The following is a 12,959-nucleotide window of genomic DNA, read 5'->3' as shown; positions in this document are numbered from 1 at the left end:
CTTGGGAATCTTCATGAAATTCATAAACATTCAACAGCTCCCCCTCGGTGGGGGATCTAGTAGCAATATTTTTATTATAATAGATGCTTTTGAAACTTAGTATAAATTGTTTTTCTGGCTCTGCTTTCGTTTTTGAACATTGGGCTGCCATAAAAGCACATTTTGCTGCCTTTGTACAGATACATCACTTTCTGTGCCCATTGGATGGTTGGTCAGATGAATACAGACAATACATGCAGCTGTCACTTTAAGCCAGCCATGGCGTTCTGGTATCCCATCATGCAGTGCAGTGACACTTCGGCCTCGGTGTGTATTCCGTGGGAGAAAGAGAGCAAGTCATTGCCTGAATGAAAGCACATAATCTACCTTGTGCTGGATTCTTTGGGGGAGTCGGGATGGCTGTTTATGAATGTATTGAAGATTCCCATGATGGGAAGCTCAATTAGAAAACTTTTACTTCCCCATCTTGGGCTCTGCATCAATATGTGTAAACATTGAATAAAATGGAAAGCTCGCCTCTTCTCCAGGAAGCTGGGGAAGACTGGAGAAGGAATTATGCTTTCCAGTTCCGCTTCCCTCTTAACCAAATACATTTTGTAAGGCTTCTGCCCTGACTGGGCACCTTCTTTGGCTTCCATCCATAATAAACCCATTCCTATTAACTTACTTCTGTTTGTGTGGCTCATTGATTCCGCTCTGCGACAGAGAACAGCTCTTGGCTCCGCCATGTTCAGGTGGCAGTTCTTCCCCTTGCTTGACCAGAGACCTTATGTCATCAGTATTGCCATGCAGGGCTTCCATCCTCTCTGGGCTCTGGGAGGCATCTGTCACAGCTGATTTACTTGGTACAATCAGTTGGGAGAGGGCTGGTTTCATCCGGTTCAACGTTTTGGAATGTTAGCATAATGACTCGTTTGTTGGGGTTGAAACGTCTGCTATTCTTCTGAGTGGTCTTGTTTTTGAGACCATTGGTCCTCTGCATGCCTATAGCTGTCTTGTATGTCGTCTTGCATTTGGGATGATAAAGATGCAGGATGCCATGGAGAACAGAAGAGAAGATACTTGTCTTGCTGTCGCTGAGATGTCAACAGTAGGGTTGATGCAGTCTATTGTTGAGTCTTTCCTCGGTAGGAGACACCTTTCCTTTGATAAAGATTAGAACCCTTCTAAGTATGTGTAGTATGCTGGCAGCTAACGTGACAGAGTAGATGTAATGGAAGAGCGTGACTGAGTGGATGGAATGGAAGAAAGGATTGAGAATGAGGCGGTGGGAGATCAGAGGCATGTAGAGGGAGAGTACTGCTGCTATGCTGCTGGTGGGGTTGTATGGCAATCAAACTTCAATAAGCCAACCTGTTTCCTCACTCCTGACATGCTGTGTTCACTTCAATTTGGTGACGAGGCGCCTCACCCATTTCCTTAAGCGTGCAGACCATCCTGGCAACTAAATGACACTCTGAGGAGATCTGATAGGAGCTATGCCCTCACGCTGTGCGGACTTTGCAGCCCCAAATTAAATAGAAGACAGAGTAAATGGAACGAAGTAACTAAGACTTTATGCATATTCTTTAATGCCGTTCGGACTTGTATCTGCAGTATATGTATTTTAGAGGATAGTGCATGAAATATTCGGGGACGAGCCAGGGGTGATATGCTTTCAAGATGATGTTTTGGTGTTCGGTGTAGATAAGGTTGAGAAAGGTCATGAAAATGCTAGTGGAACACGTTCTAACATTGAGTAGAGATGAATGCACATTCAATTGGAAGGAGATGGAGTATTTGGGCCACACAGTGTCTGCTGGTGGCATTAATGTGAAACATAAATTGACTGACATCAAATGTGCAACTGAACCACATGAGGAGGGACTGCGCTTCTTCCTTGATACGGCCAAATACTACTAGAAAGGTATACCCCATTTTGCTGATTAAAAGGAGTATGAGGTCCCTCCTTAAAGACTGTGCTCCATATGAGTGGAATTTGCAATGTGCTGATAAGTTCAATATAGTTAAGCTGGCTTTAGACTCGACGCCATTCCTAAGAATTTAAAAATTGGCACAAAGACCATAATCTCTATGGATGCCAGCAATACTGGATTGGGAGCTGTATTCGCACAAGTTGAAGGTGACAAGGAAAATGTTCTTGCTTTTGCATCTCGCCTTCTTAAGGGAGCAGAAATCAATTATTCCACTATCGAAAATGAGTTGTTAGCCATTGAGTCATTGATAGAAAAGTTTAGGACATTCCTATGGGGCACAAGATTTATAATCCAGACTGAGCAGAAACTGTTAAGAGACCCTGCAGAAAAAAAGGACTGGATGGTGTATCATCGAGAATAAGGAGGTGGGTGAGGGCTCTCCAGGACTATCAATTTGTTGTAGAATATGGCCCCGGAAAAAGAAATATTCTTGCTGACTATTTGTCTTGTATGATTCAGAGTGAAGATAATGAGGAAGAAGGGAATGAAGAAGAATGTGTATTGAGTGTGGAGCAAAGGATGTGTCAAAGGAGGAGTGGATAAATAGTATGAATGAAGATGCGGTCTTGATGAGAGTGAAGGGTGAATTGGAAGGTAGTGCGACTTTAAGCGTGTAGCTGGAACAAATTTAGAAGGATTGTGGATTGCCTGACGAGTTGCAAGTATCTAGGGAGCATGTAATGAGAGTTGACAGAATAATACTTCTGCAGTGAGAAAAAAAGATTGTGGAGATTGCCCATGAGGGCCATCAGGGTGTAACCAAGACAAAGCAAGCTATGTGGTCTGGGTTTTGGTGGCCTGACTGATCTTGTGGTAGAAAGAGTGGTAAGAATTGTGTTTCATGTCTCTTAAGTGAGAAGAATCTAATGCCTAGGGAGCGCCCCATGACGCGAGTACATGTACCAAAGATGTCTTGGGAAAATGTAGGCATGGATATCGTGGGATTAATACAAAGTAAGGATATTCACAAGTTTTGTATTGTGTTGGTGTACATTCTGTCTAAATGGGTGGGAGTGAAGATTACACTGAGTAGAACGACGAGAGATGTGATTGACTTCATGGAACAAGTGTTCAAGCTTGAAGGTTATCCTTGTGAGATATTGACTGACAATGGGGTTCAATTCAGGTCAAATTAAGTGTTTAATTATTGTTGGAGCATGGCATAGAGCATACATTTACGGCCATCATCCCCAGGCCAACAGTGTTGCAGAAAGGTTTAACAAGGTGATAAAAGATTTTGTAAAATGGGCATGGGCCAATGAGGGGGGATTGAGAAAAGGTGTTGTTCAGCAGGGTAATGGATCATCGTTTCCACTCCAGAACAATTAAGGACAGCATTGCCTCCCTTGCTCCAGCCTTGGCTGATTCCTTTGATCACTCCTTTGCCAATGGCTCCATCCCGCTACTCTTCAAGCAATCCCTAGTGCACCCTGTCCTCAAAAAGCATTCTGACGACCCCTCCTGCCCTGCTAACTACCGCCCTATCTCCATTACCCCCTTCCTGGGAAAACCCTTGGATAAACTGGTCATGGCCCAGCTGATCCACCGCACTGAATCTGTTGGTGGTCTCCACAAACACCTGTCTGGCTTCAGAGCAGCAGGAGGCACAGAAACTGCACTCCTGAACACACCCATGAAGACTTGCTCTCAAATCTCAATTTCCAACTCCTTCCATTTGCATCTTTCTTGACCTTTACTCCGCCTTTGATTCGGTCAATCATGCCACTATTCTAAATCGGCACTGACGCACCCTTGGCATCACAGACCTGGCTCTGGACTGGTTGACCTCCTTCCTCTCTGACCAACCATCCCAGATTCAATGGGGCCATTTTCTCGCCTCCATCGTAGTCCACCTGCGGCATCCCTCAGGGCTTTATCTTCTCGCTGTTGCTCTTCAATATCTACCTTCCCCCTCTAGCCTATTCGATCTCCGCCTTCTCTCCTCACTTCCATTGTTATGCAGATGACACGCAGCTCTCCTTCAAGCTTCCCTCTTCTTCCTCTCTCATTCCTGACTGTCTGACTGCTATTCATGCATTGTGTGCTGCTAACAATCTCTGCCCTAATGCCAGTAAGACTGAGATCCTTCTCATTAGGACTCCTGCTCTCTGGCTGCCGTACATGGGCCCCCTCCCCTCACCCTCTTGTGAGTAAAGAAATCTTGGTGTCCTCTTAGATTCCTCCCTCTCCTTTTCTCCTTGCATCACGGACCTTTCCAAGAAGGCCCACTTGCAGCTGCACCTCCGCAGAGGCATTCTCCCTTTCCTCACCTTCCCCCAGAAACTCAATGTTTTCAGAGCTCTGGCTCTCTAGGTTGGAGTACTGCAATAGCCTCTTCCTCAATCTGCCTAGGTCCTCCCTTTGTCCCCTTCAAATAATCCAAAATAGGACTGCAGCTTAACCTTGGGCTCAAGCCCAGGCACCCATCTTTCCAGCCCTAAAATCTCTCCACTGACTCCTGGTTGCTGCAAGGATCAAGTTCAAGACCCTCTGCATTATACACAAGGCCTTCTGGGTCCTGGGACCCCGCTACATCCAACTCCTTCTCTTTAAATACCTCCCTGATAGAGCCCTTTGGTCTTCTAGCTCCAACTCTCTGCAGATCAGATGCTTTTCTCAGCAGAGAGTGGGTGCTAGATCTCTCTTCCACAGGACCCTCCTTCTGGAATGGCCTCCCTGCCCCTTTCAGACTTGAGCCGAATCTCCTGAAGTTCCAGAAGCTTTTCAAGACCCTCCTTTTCTCTTCTTCCTTCCTTCCTTCTCCCCCTCCTCCTCCTCTGCTAATGCCCCCCCTCTGTTGCATTTGACTGGCTGCCTGAATCCTTCTGATTCATACAGGGCACCAGGCCCTCCTCGCCCAGTCTACCCCACCACCTCATTCTCCCCTGATTCCCCTCTCCCCCCCAACCAGCACTTGCCCTGCCGGACTCCCTCCCCCTGCACTAGCCTGACTTGACCTGCACCCCTTGAAGCAGTCCAGCACCGTCCTCGCACTTAGCATTGGACTTCATTCCTCTATACTCGCTGCATTCCCCTGTCACTTGTCCACCTAGCCACCCCTTAGCACTCGCCTAGCCCAGGGGCCCTCTCGCCCCCATTTCTCCTCCCGACCCAGCACTTGCGCGCTCTCTCTACTCCGACTTTCACTTTCTCTCCCGCCTTCGCATTAGCACATTCTGCTCTGACCGGTTCTCCCCCCCGTCCCACTCCTCCCCACTCCGCTGCACTTCTAGCTATTGCACTTGCACGATCCGAATGATACAGGACCGCTTTTAATATTCTTCATCTCTGTCTCCCACTCCTTTGGTTTGTTGCGCCTTGAAACACCACTTGCTGTATAGGTGCATTATAAATAACCAATGCATAAATACAAAATAAACACATGCGACTACAGGGAAAAAAGCCTAACAGCAAATTAAGTCCCCGTCGGTCAGATATGATGGGAGGAAGGCAGTCAAAGAGAGACGTGTGCAGGAAGGCGAGATTGTGAGAGTTAAGCTGCCTGACCCTTTGAAACAAGGACTAATGCGATGGTCTCAACCACGTAAAGGGCATTCCACAGGTCTGTCCTGATGGAGGATGGACAGACGTAGAATATGAATTGGGTTGTGAGGGTGAGTGAAAAGGAAGGGGACTATGAATCTGCCAATGAAGAGTGGGCCGTCGAGATGGTTATGGGGACGCTATGCCAAGTTGTATAACGGTCAGACTTGTGTAGCGAGCTGGGAGTTCAAAGATTTTCTGTTAGGTTAATGAAGGTGAGGTGTGTAGGATGCTGGCAGCTAGCGTGATGACTTGGATGGAATGGAAGAAAGGATCGAGAAAGGTGTGGAGGCTGACGAGAGGGATGTAGGGGGGAGAACGGCTGCAACGTTGCTGGTGGGGTTATATGTGAAGGAAACTTAAACTGACCTGTGTCCTCACTCCTGACGTGCTGTGGTCACTTCAGTATTGACCTTTTGATTTTGTCTCTACCAGCAGGCAAAACTGTTGTAAGTGCAGCACATCAGCTGTAAGACCTTTCTTCAATCTCCATCAGCCAGTCATCGAGGTCAGAGTAGACCTATGTCTGTTTATAGCATGTATCCCACACATGCAGGCCTCGGGCATCACCTTCTTGGACTTCTTCAGGTGGACTGCCACTAATGCAGTGCACTTGGAGAATATTCTGGGACTTCTTTGAGTCTGATCATTGTATTGACAGCTTTGGTTTTTCACCTCCGACTAATTTCCCAGAATGACCCTTTGATATAAATGCAAGTAGCGGTTTCCTCTGACCATGCACTTAATATTGCCTGATATTTTTGTCATAATGCTCGTCTTTTTATTAATTATATCGCAGGACATGACATTATTTCATTTTGCATAAAGGAGGATGAAGCACCCAATTGCAGTGAGGCTCAGGACGGTCAGAGAGAACAAAGCCCCAGCCGCTCCACAGGTGAGGAAATAATCTGCAATTCCTGGACATCAGCAGTGTGAGGTTTTTACATGATGCACTTCATGTGCTTCTGAGATGTATGCATGTATGTGTGTGTTTGTATAATCTATTTGCACCCTTGAGCCACCCTCATCTTCTCCTTTAGTACCCGATACTAGCCAAAAGTCAATTTGGTATATCGTAGTGACATACTTACTGTTATGTAATTTATCTGTTTAATAGCATCCTGGGCACACGAGGATGAAGCAACCTATTGCAATGACGATCAGGGCAGTGAGCGAAAACCAGCCGCCAGCACGTCTACAGGTGAGGAAATTGCGTGTAATTCCTGGGAATCTGGATGAGTTAAACATTACTTACTTGCAATCCTAGGTTTCCATCATGGGCATTGTCCTTACATTCATAAACATTGAATAGCTCCCTCTTTGTGCTGTATCTGAGAGCATTTGTTTCATTACAATATACATTTTTAAATAAATATATAATGTATACAATGGCTTTTCCCATTTTTTACAATGAATACTCGTGCTACGTTTTGAGTGATGCAACAAACTGAGAGCAAAGATAGCTTTCACTTTGCGGCCAGCAGGCTGCTCGGGTATCCCATCATGCAGTGCAGTGACAGCTGTCCTCTCCGTTTGTTTTCCCTGACGCAAGGAGACTAAGGTATCTCCCGCATTAGGATGCATACTCCACTGTTCATGAACCCTTTGAGGAGGTGGGTGGGCTGTTTGTGAATTAAATGAAGATTCTGTTGCTAGAAAACTAGGATTACAAGTAAGTACCTTCTCCATCTCGGGATCTTCAGTAATATTTGCAAACACTTGATCACATCTCCATGCCACTCTAGTGAGGTGGGTAAGACTGCTCCATTTAAACTTTGCATCCCATTTCCCTTTTTCAGATACATTTTGCAAGGGTACCTGCCCTACTTCCATTCCTCATTTGGCAACAGAATCTAGACAATAATGCATGGTAAATGGATAGGTTGATGTCCATATTTCAGCCCTGCAAATCTCAATTATGAGGACATATTGCAGGCCTGCAGTGCTGGGTGTTTTGTCACATAGCCGATAGGCGGACATGGAACGGTATATTTAACCTAGTTTATTAGGGATATTAACATGACCAAACCAAATGAATGATAAATGTAAAGTAACGCCTTGCAATAACAACAAAAATCTTCTCAAGTACAAAAGGTCTAAGTTTGTTAAATCACAAGCTCAATTCCCTTCCCAAAGATTGAACACAAAGGTGGATCAGATCAGTTGCGCTCTACCCACTGCCTCTAAATCAAAGTCAACAAATATGATGGGGCCTACTAGCCTTCAACCAATCAAATAATAATGTCTCTGTTAATTCAGTCGTCTGTCTAAATCTACATTTATTTCCTGCAAAAGCCAACATGTTTCAACTACACAGAGCCTTCTTCAAGGCTGTATTTGTACATCAATGGTAACCACCAGAAAGCATTAAGAATGTGTTAAAATCACAAAAATGGCAACAAACATATAAACAGTTGCCCACAAAAATGTGAACCAATGGAAAAACATCAAGAAAAGTGAAAACAAAAAGGGGGATGAAAAAGGACAGGAAGAGAAAAAAGAAAAAAGCATGTTAGAAAACTGTTGCATCTACTTGTTACCATATTGCATAAAAAGAAATGAACATCACCGCCGTGTTCGTCTTGCTGCCTCTTGGAGAATACCTAATTGTTCGTGCCACTCCCACAAATACCAACCTTTTACACCCTGTCTAATCACACGGATTTAATCATTTTAATGAAAGAACAACTAATCCATTAAATCAAATTCCAAAAAGCCCCTGGACCACATGCACACCCGTGCTCACAGTGCAAAGTGCTAATGCTCCATCTTTCCTAAATTCGTCTATCATTCCTTACCCAGCGCAAATAATACCGGAAAACTCCAAGACGTAAAAACTTGTTTCATCAGTACATCACTAAAATCCAAACACAATGGTAGAAGCATAAAACTCCCTTGATTGTGTCTGTAGCAAATCTACTTAAACTTGAGTCCGCAGCTCATAAATCATGCCCAGCATCATATTGGCACCTTTAAATCAATATGTGAATCCTAAAACTTGACTGTTTAACAAGTGCTATTCAGTCTTTTTTCAAAATCCTTTAACCAGTGTTCACTGCATATTCAAAGCTTCAATGCAATTTTTCCTTAATAACCCCACTAAGACACGACTCACTTCCAATACGTTGGGTGATTTAGGCCCAACTCCCAGGTGGGCTTTCAAAGCGACGTTCCGTCTGTGCTTACTCCACCATTTTGCCTGGGTAAATATAAATACGAATGGTGACGTCACACGTAATGCTGTTGGCTTGGGGTGGTAATTTGAACAGATCCGGTGCTTAATTCCAAGCGGGCTGCAAGTGGATTGGGAAGTGGTCTTGCTGATCATGTTGGTCTGCTTTTATTTGCTGCTCTGCTGTTCGCTGCTCCTGGTAGGAGCCCCTTTCTGCCTTAGTTTACACAGCGTACAAAATCCACAGTCTGGCACGGACTGCCAGTGGATTGGGAAGTGGTCTTGCTGGTCTTGGGCGGCAAGGGCGAAGAGAGCAAAGAGGGTGCCCATTTACCGGTAACCCTGTGGAGGTGGGGATAGAACATGTCCAAACTAAGAAGCAATAAATGAATGATTACAGAAAGGGGCTGCCCGCTCTTAGAGCACGAGAAGTGAATATGGTAATAACTGAGAAAACGGACCCACAAGTGAGAGAACGTATGGATGAATTGCTCATGGAGCAATGCGCTGATATCTCAGATTGTGGGGACACAGGAAACACATCGCTTGGGTGGAATTTTAAATGACCTTAGTCAAGTCGCGACCAACTTACCCTTTACAACCATCCGTTACTCAGAGGTGGTGGTGAGCAACAGCTGTACTGCCACTGGCAGGGGGCATATGTCACCAGAAATGTACCCTCAAATCGAGTTGGCAAATAAGGGAAACGCATGTCTGGAGGTGCGTGATGAACCAAGCATGGTATAGGAAAATGACTGCATTGATGGAATTGGCGAAACCCAACTGGGAGATTGCTCTGTGCTGGAACCCTCCTTCGAACGACTTTATAATGATACAGAGGGAATTGCGAAGCAAGCATACTGCATGAGGATATCGGAGCTGGAATCTGGATTGGTCGGCACAAATGGGACTGGCGGGCAAACCGGAGACCTGACTTTGCGCCCCTTGCCATACAGCTGCATCCCCCCCCCCCTGACCAAACCATTATAGGCAGACCAAGGTCCATCTTTTAAAAAGCGATAAGTGACCATTACTTCACTCCCAAAAAACATCACCATGTGCAGCGTGAATCAAATATATTGCTGCAAGTAGACTCACTGGGGCCAGCCTCTAGCTCGGCATTACAACTTCTTTTGGAGTCACTGCTTAAACTTTACGATAACATCATAGAAGCAGTACAAGAAAGCCACAAAAATAAACTCAGTAGATCAAAATGTCAAGCTACTACTGCAAGGATCAGAGGAATGACAAAAACAGTAATGGGAGAAATTGCAACATGGTGCATACAGATTTAACCAGCAACATGGATGGGGCATCCATGTCACAGGGAACTGTGCTGGTTGACTCACATAGTGAGCCACCTGACAGCCCCTCCCATTTGGCGGCTTTGTGCTATGAGGAAAATTGTGACAAGTAATTGAAATGGATGAACCAAACCCGGTAGCCCAGTTAACGAAGGAAATCGAGAGAGATTCTGTGAACTCCCTTGGGGACTCTACACCTTCCATAGAGGAGCAAGTAGGATGAACAAAAATTAAGACAACGGAAAAAAAGGCAAAATCACAGGAAGAGAAAAAGACAAAGTATCTACCAGCCCAGAACAGAAATAGATGAAACAACTCAAAGAAATGTATAAACGCACTGACCGACGAAGAACACGATGAACTGGAATCGAGGTCAATACATGAGGAAGCCTTGGACTCAAATTTGGAAAACAAAGGCAAGGCCTCAAAGAAACACAGAAAAGGGAAGCAAAGCAAAATCACTAGGTTTCTGGGCAACCCGACCAAAGGCAACAAAGTGACGGTTCCTGTGGTTGTGATGTCAGTTTTTCAAACTGCAATAAACCTGGAAAGTGCAGACCAAAATATACCTTTGGCAAACTCATGCCCATGCCTCTGTTCAGAAAAACCTTGACGTGGAAAAAGGGCCAAAGTAAAAAAGCCAGCAGTCATGCACAATTTGTAAGTATATAATGACAAATTCCAAGAAACTTATGGGCTGGACAATCAACCCCTTAATTTGTGGACAAATGCACATGAATAGAGGCCAGATGATCAAGGGATTCCAATCAATACCGACCTTGCAGGCCTTGCAATCTGACAACATAGAAAGGGTTGCCTTTCCAAAAAAAGGAGCTGAGAAAGCAGTATGCCATTATACCTCTAACTTGATCGCCCAAATTGTTTGGAAAGAGAGGGAAGTCCTTAAAACCTTGGGCTATGAGCTGACGGAACCTGACGGCTCAAAACATGTAAGCAGGTTCTTGGCGCATGTTACATCAACACAGCAGACCGTGCCCACTTCTGACCATCAAGAGGGCACTAGAACTGCTGCAAAAACGGGTTGAGGACTGGTTGTGGCTTGAGGCCGCACTAGAAATGTTAAAAATGTATCTAACACTGGACAGATTTAAAATAGTCTTGTGGAACGCTTGTGGCTTCCAGAAATTGAGTGGGACTTTACCTGAATTTGCTAACATAATATGATATGGCATTTATAACGCGCCTATATACAAGTGTTTCAAGGCACGACGAGGCAAGGGAGGGGGAACAGAGGGAAGACAGAGACAACAATCTTACTAGAACAGGTGTCATTGCGATCGCGCAAGTGCGGGGGAAGGGGAAAAGTGCGAGGGGGTTTGGAGGGAGGGCAGAGTGCAGTACATGGGATTGACAGTAAAATGAAATAAATAGAATAAATAAAATCCATAAGTAAAAGTGCGGCAAGCTGGTGGCAAGGCAACATAATCCTTATGCATGAAACAATGTCATTGGAAAAGGTTGATGTATAGGGCTATCACACACATTGTAAAGTGGCTGCTAGAGGTGCTTCAGAATGCCCCCTAGGGTGGTCTTATAATTGCCATTGACCAAAACCTTAAATGCACACATAGGTCATAACATGCTCAAATTACTTACTTGCAATCAATATTTCTTCCCCTAGTTTGCATGGGAACGTTCTGTTGGTTAATGTCTACTGGAATATTGAAAATCTGTCTCTGGCGGATAGACATGCTGAAATAGAGGATCTACTTTTGGGATGGTAGGAGAAAAAACAAAATCTGCATATCATTGGTGGGGGGAGATCTAAATGCAAAAGGTGTAATGTGTAGAGGTTTATAGTCAGAAAGCCAAGAAGAAGTGAAAACAACAAAATGCACAAGGGTTGCCGAATTGGGAGCTTTGTGGAATTCATATTTAATGAGCTGGGACTTATATATGCCTTCCCGCGGAGGAGGAGATAGGAAATGTTTTTTTCACCTGGTGCAGAGGACATAAAAGATCCTGCATTGACCATTTCTATGTCTCAGCCAAACTAGGAAAGCCATGTGAACCCCTGACTAATGGCGCAGCCTCTGGCAGTGACCTTTTTCCAATAATTCTCTCACTACGAATTTCTCGTATGGCAAGCTTGGATCCTTGCACTGCCTTTTTGGCCCCAGAAAGGGGCGGTTCTTGTAGAACGTTTATGACGAGATAGGAGCACCTTATGAGCAATGTGGGTTGTAGCAGTGAATGCTTCCTTGCTGAAAACGTTAACCACACCCGATTACATTGTATGAAGCAACTTAATAACAGAGGTCAAGTTCTCTACACTAGGGAGCATCTACACACTTTTGATCAAAGGAGTGAGGGATGCAAAGAGGGTTAAGAGAAACACACTACGGGCCTTGGCTTCCAAAGATATTGGAAGCCTCGATTATTCCGAGTCCAACAGGCAAATTGTGACAACCCACAGGCGACTCTTGAAGTAGTTTAGACAAGAATCCTATCTTGGAGAAAGCCAAAGAATTTTAAAAATGGTACTAGAGAATGATAGAGCAAAGTTGAGGTCCTTTATAGGAGGGAAACGTAAGGGTCCAAAAGTTGACATGGAATGCCCTATTAAGGAACAAGATTGGGTGGCCTTTCTGAGTGCTAAATATAGTTTGCCATGGCTGGAAGGTGTGGGTACTGCTATCTATGAGGGAAGAGATTACCAAATGGCATACACATGGGACTAGGAGGACATAATGTGGGCAATTGGTAGAGCTAGACCATCTAGGATACGAGATCTGAACTGTATTCCACCAATGCTGATAAAAAAAAGAAAAAGACCCGGGAGCCTGGTTGCATACATTGGTAAACCTATTTAGGGTTATCCATCATAGGGTTCCACATACATGGCGAGAATCCAACATCTTACCTATCTATAAGCAAGGAGATTGTGCCGACCCAAAAAACTATAGGCCTATTGCCTTGCTGGACGACTCTAGTAACATT

At 44.7% G+C, this 12,959-nt stretch overlaps 1 protein-coding gene across 4 annotated transcripts in view; it reads left to right on the top strand.

Annotated features, from left to right (window-relative positions):
* Positions 1–12,959, top strand: part of LOC138489330 (zinc finger protein 271-like) — a 115,623-nt gene that overhangs the window by 63,695 nt on the left and 38,969 nt on the right. For 3 of the 4 annotated variants that reach the window (XM_069617030.1, XM_069617031.1, XM_069617032.1), the window contains exons 4-5: positions 6,319–6,417; positions 6,640–6,723. In XM_069617030.1, coding sequence (XP_069473131.1) covers positions 6,319–6,417; positions 6,640–6,723 — 183 coding nt within the window. The remainder of the gene's footprint in view (positions 1–6,318; positions 6,418–6,639; positions 6,724–12,959) is intronic. The other variant, XM_069617033.1, reaches the window with a different exon arrangement.

Source organism: Ambystoma mexicanum, chromosome 9 (assembly GCF_040938575.1).
Source record: "Ambystoma mexicanum isolate Mex_15411 chromosome 9, UKY_AmexF1_1, whole genome shotgun sequence".
In the NCBI taxonomy this organism is placed as follows: Eukaryota; Metazoa; Chordata; class Amphibia; order Caudata; family Ambystomatidae; genus Ambystoma; species Ambystoma mexicanum.
Note: the sequence above shows the minus strand (reverse complement) of the source record. Positions and strands in the feature narration are given on the sequence as shown.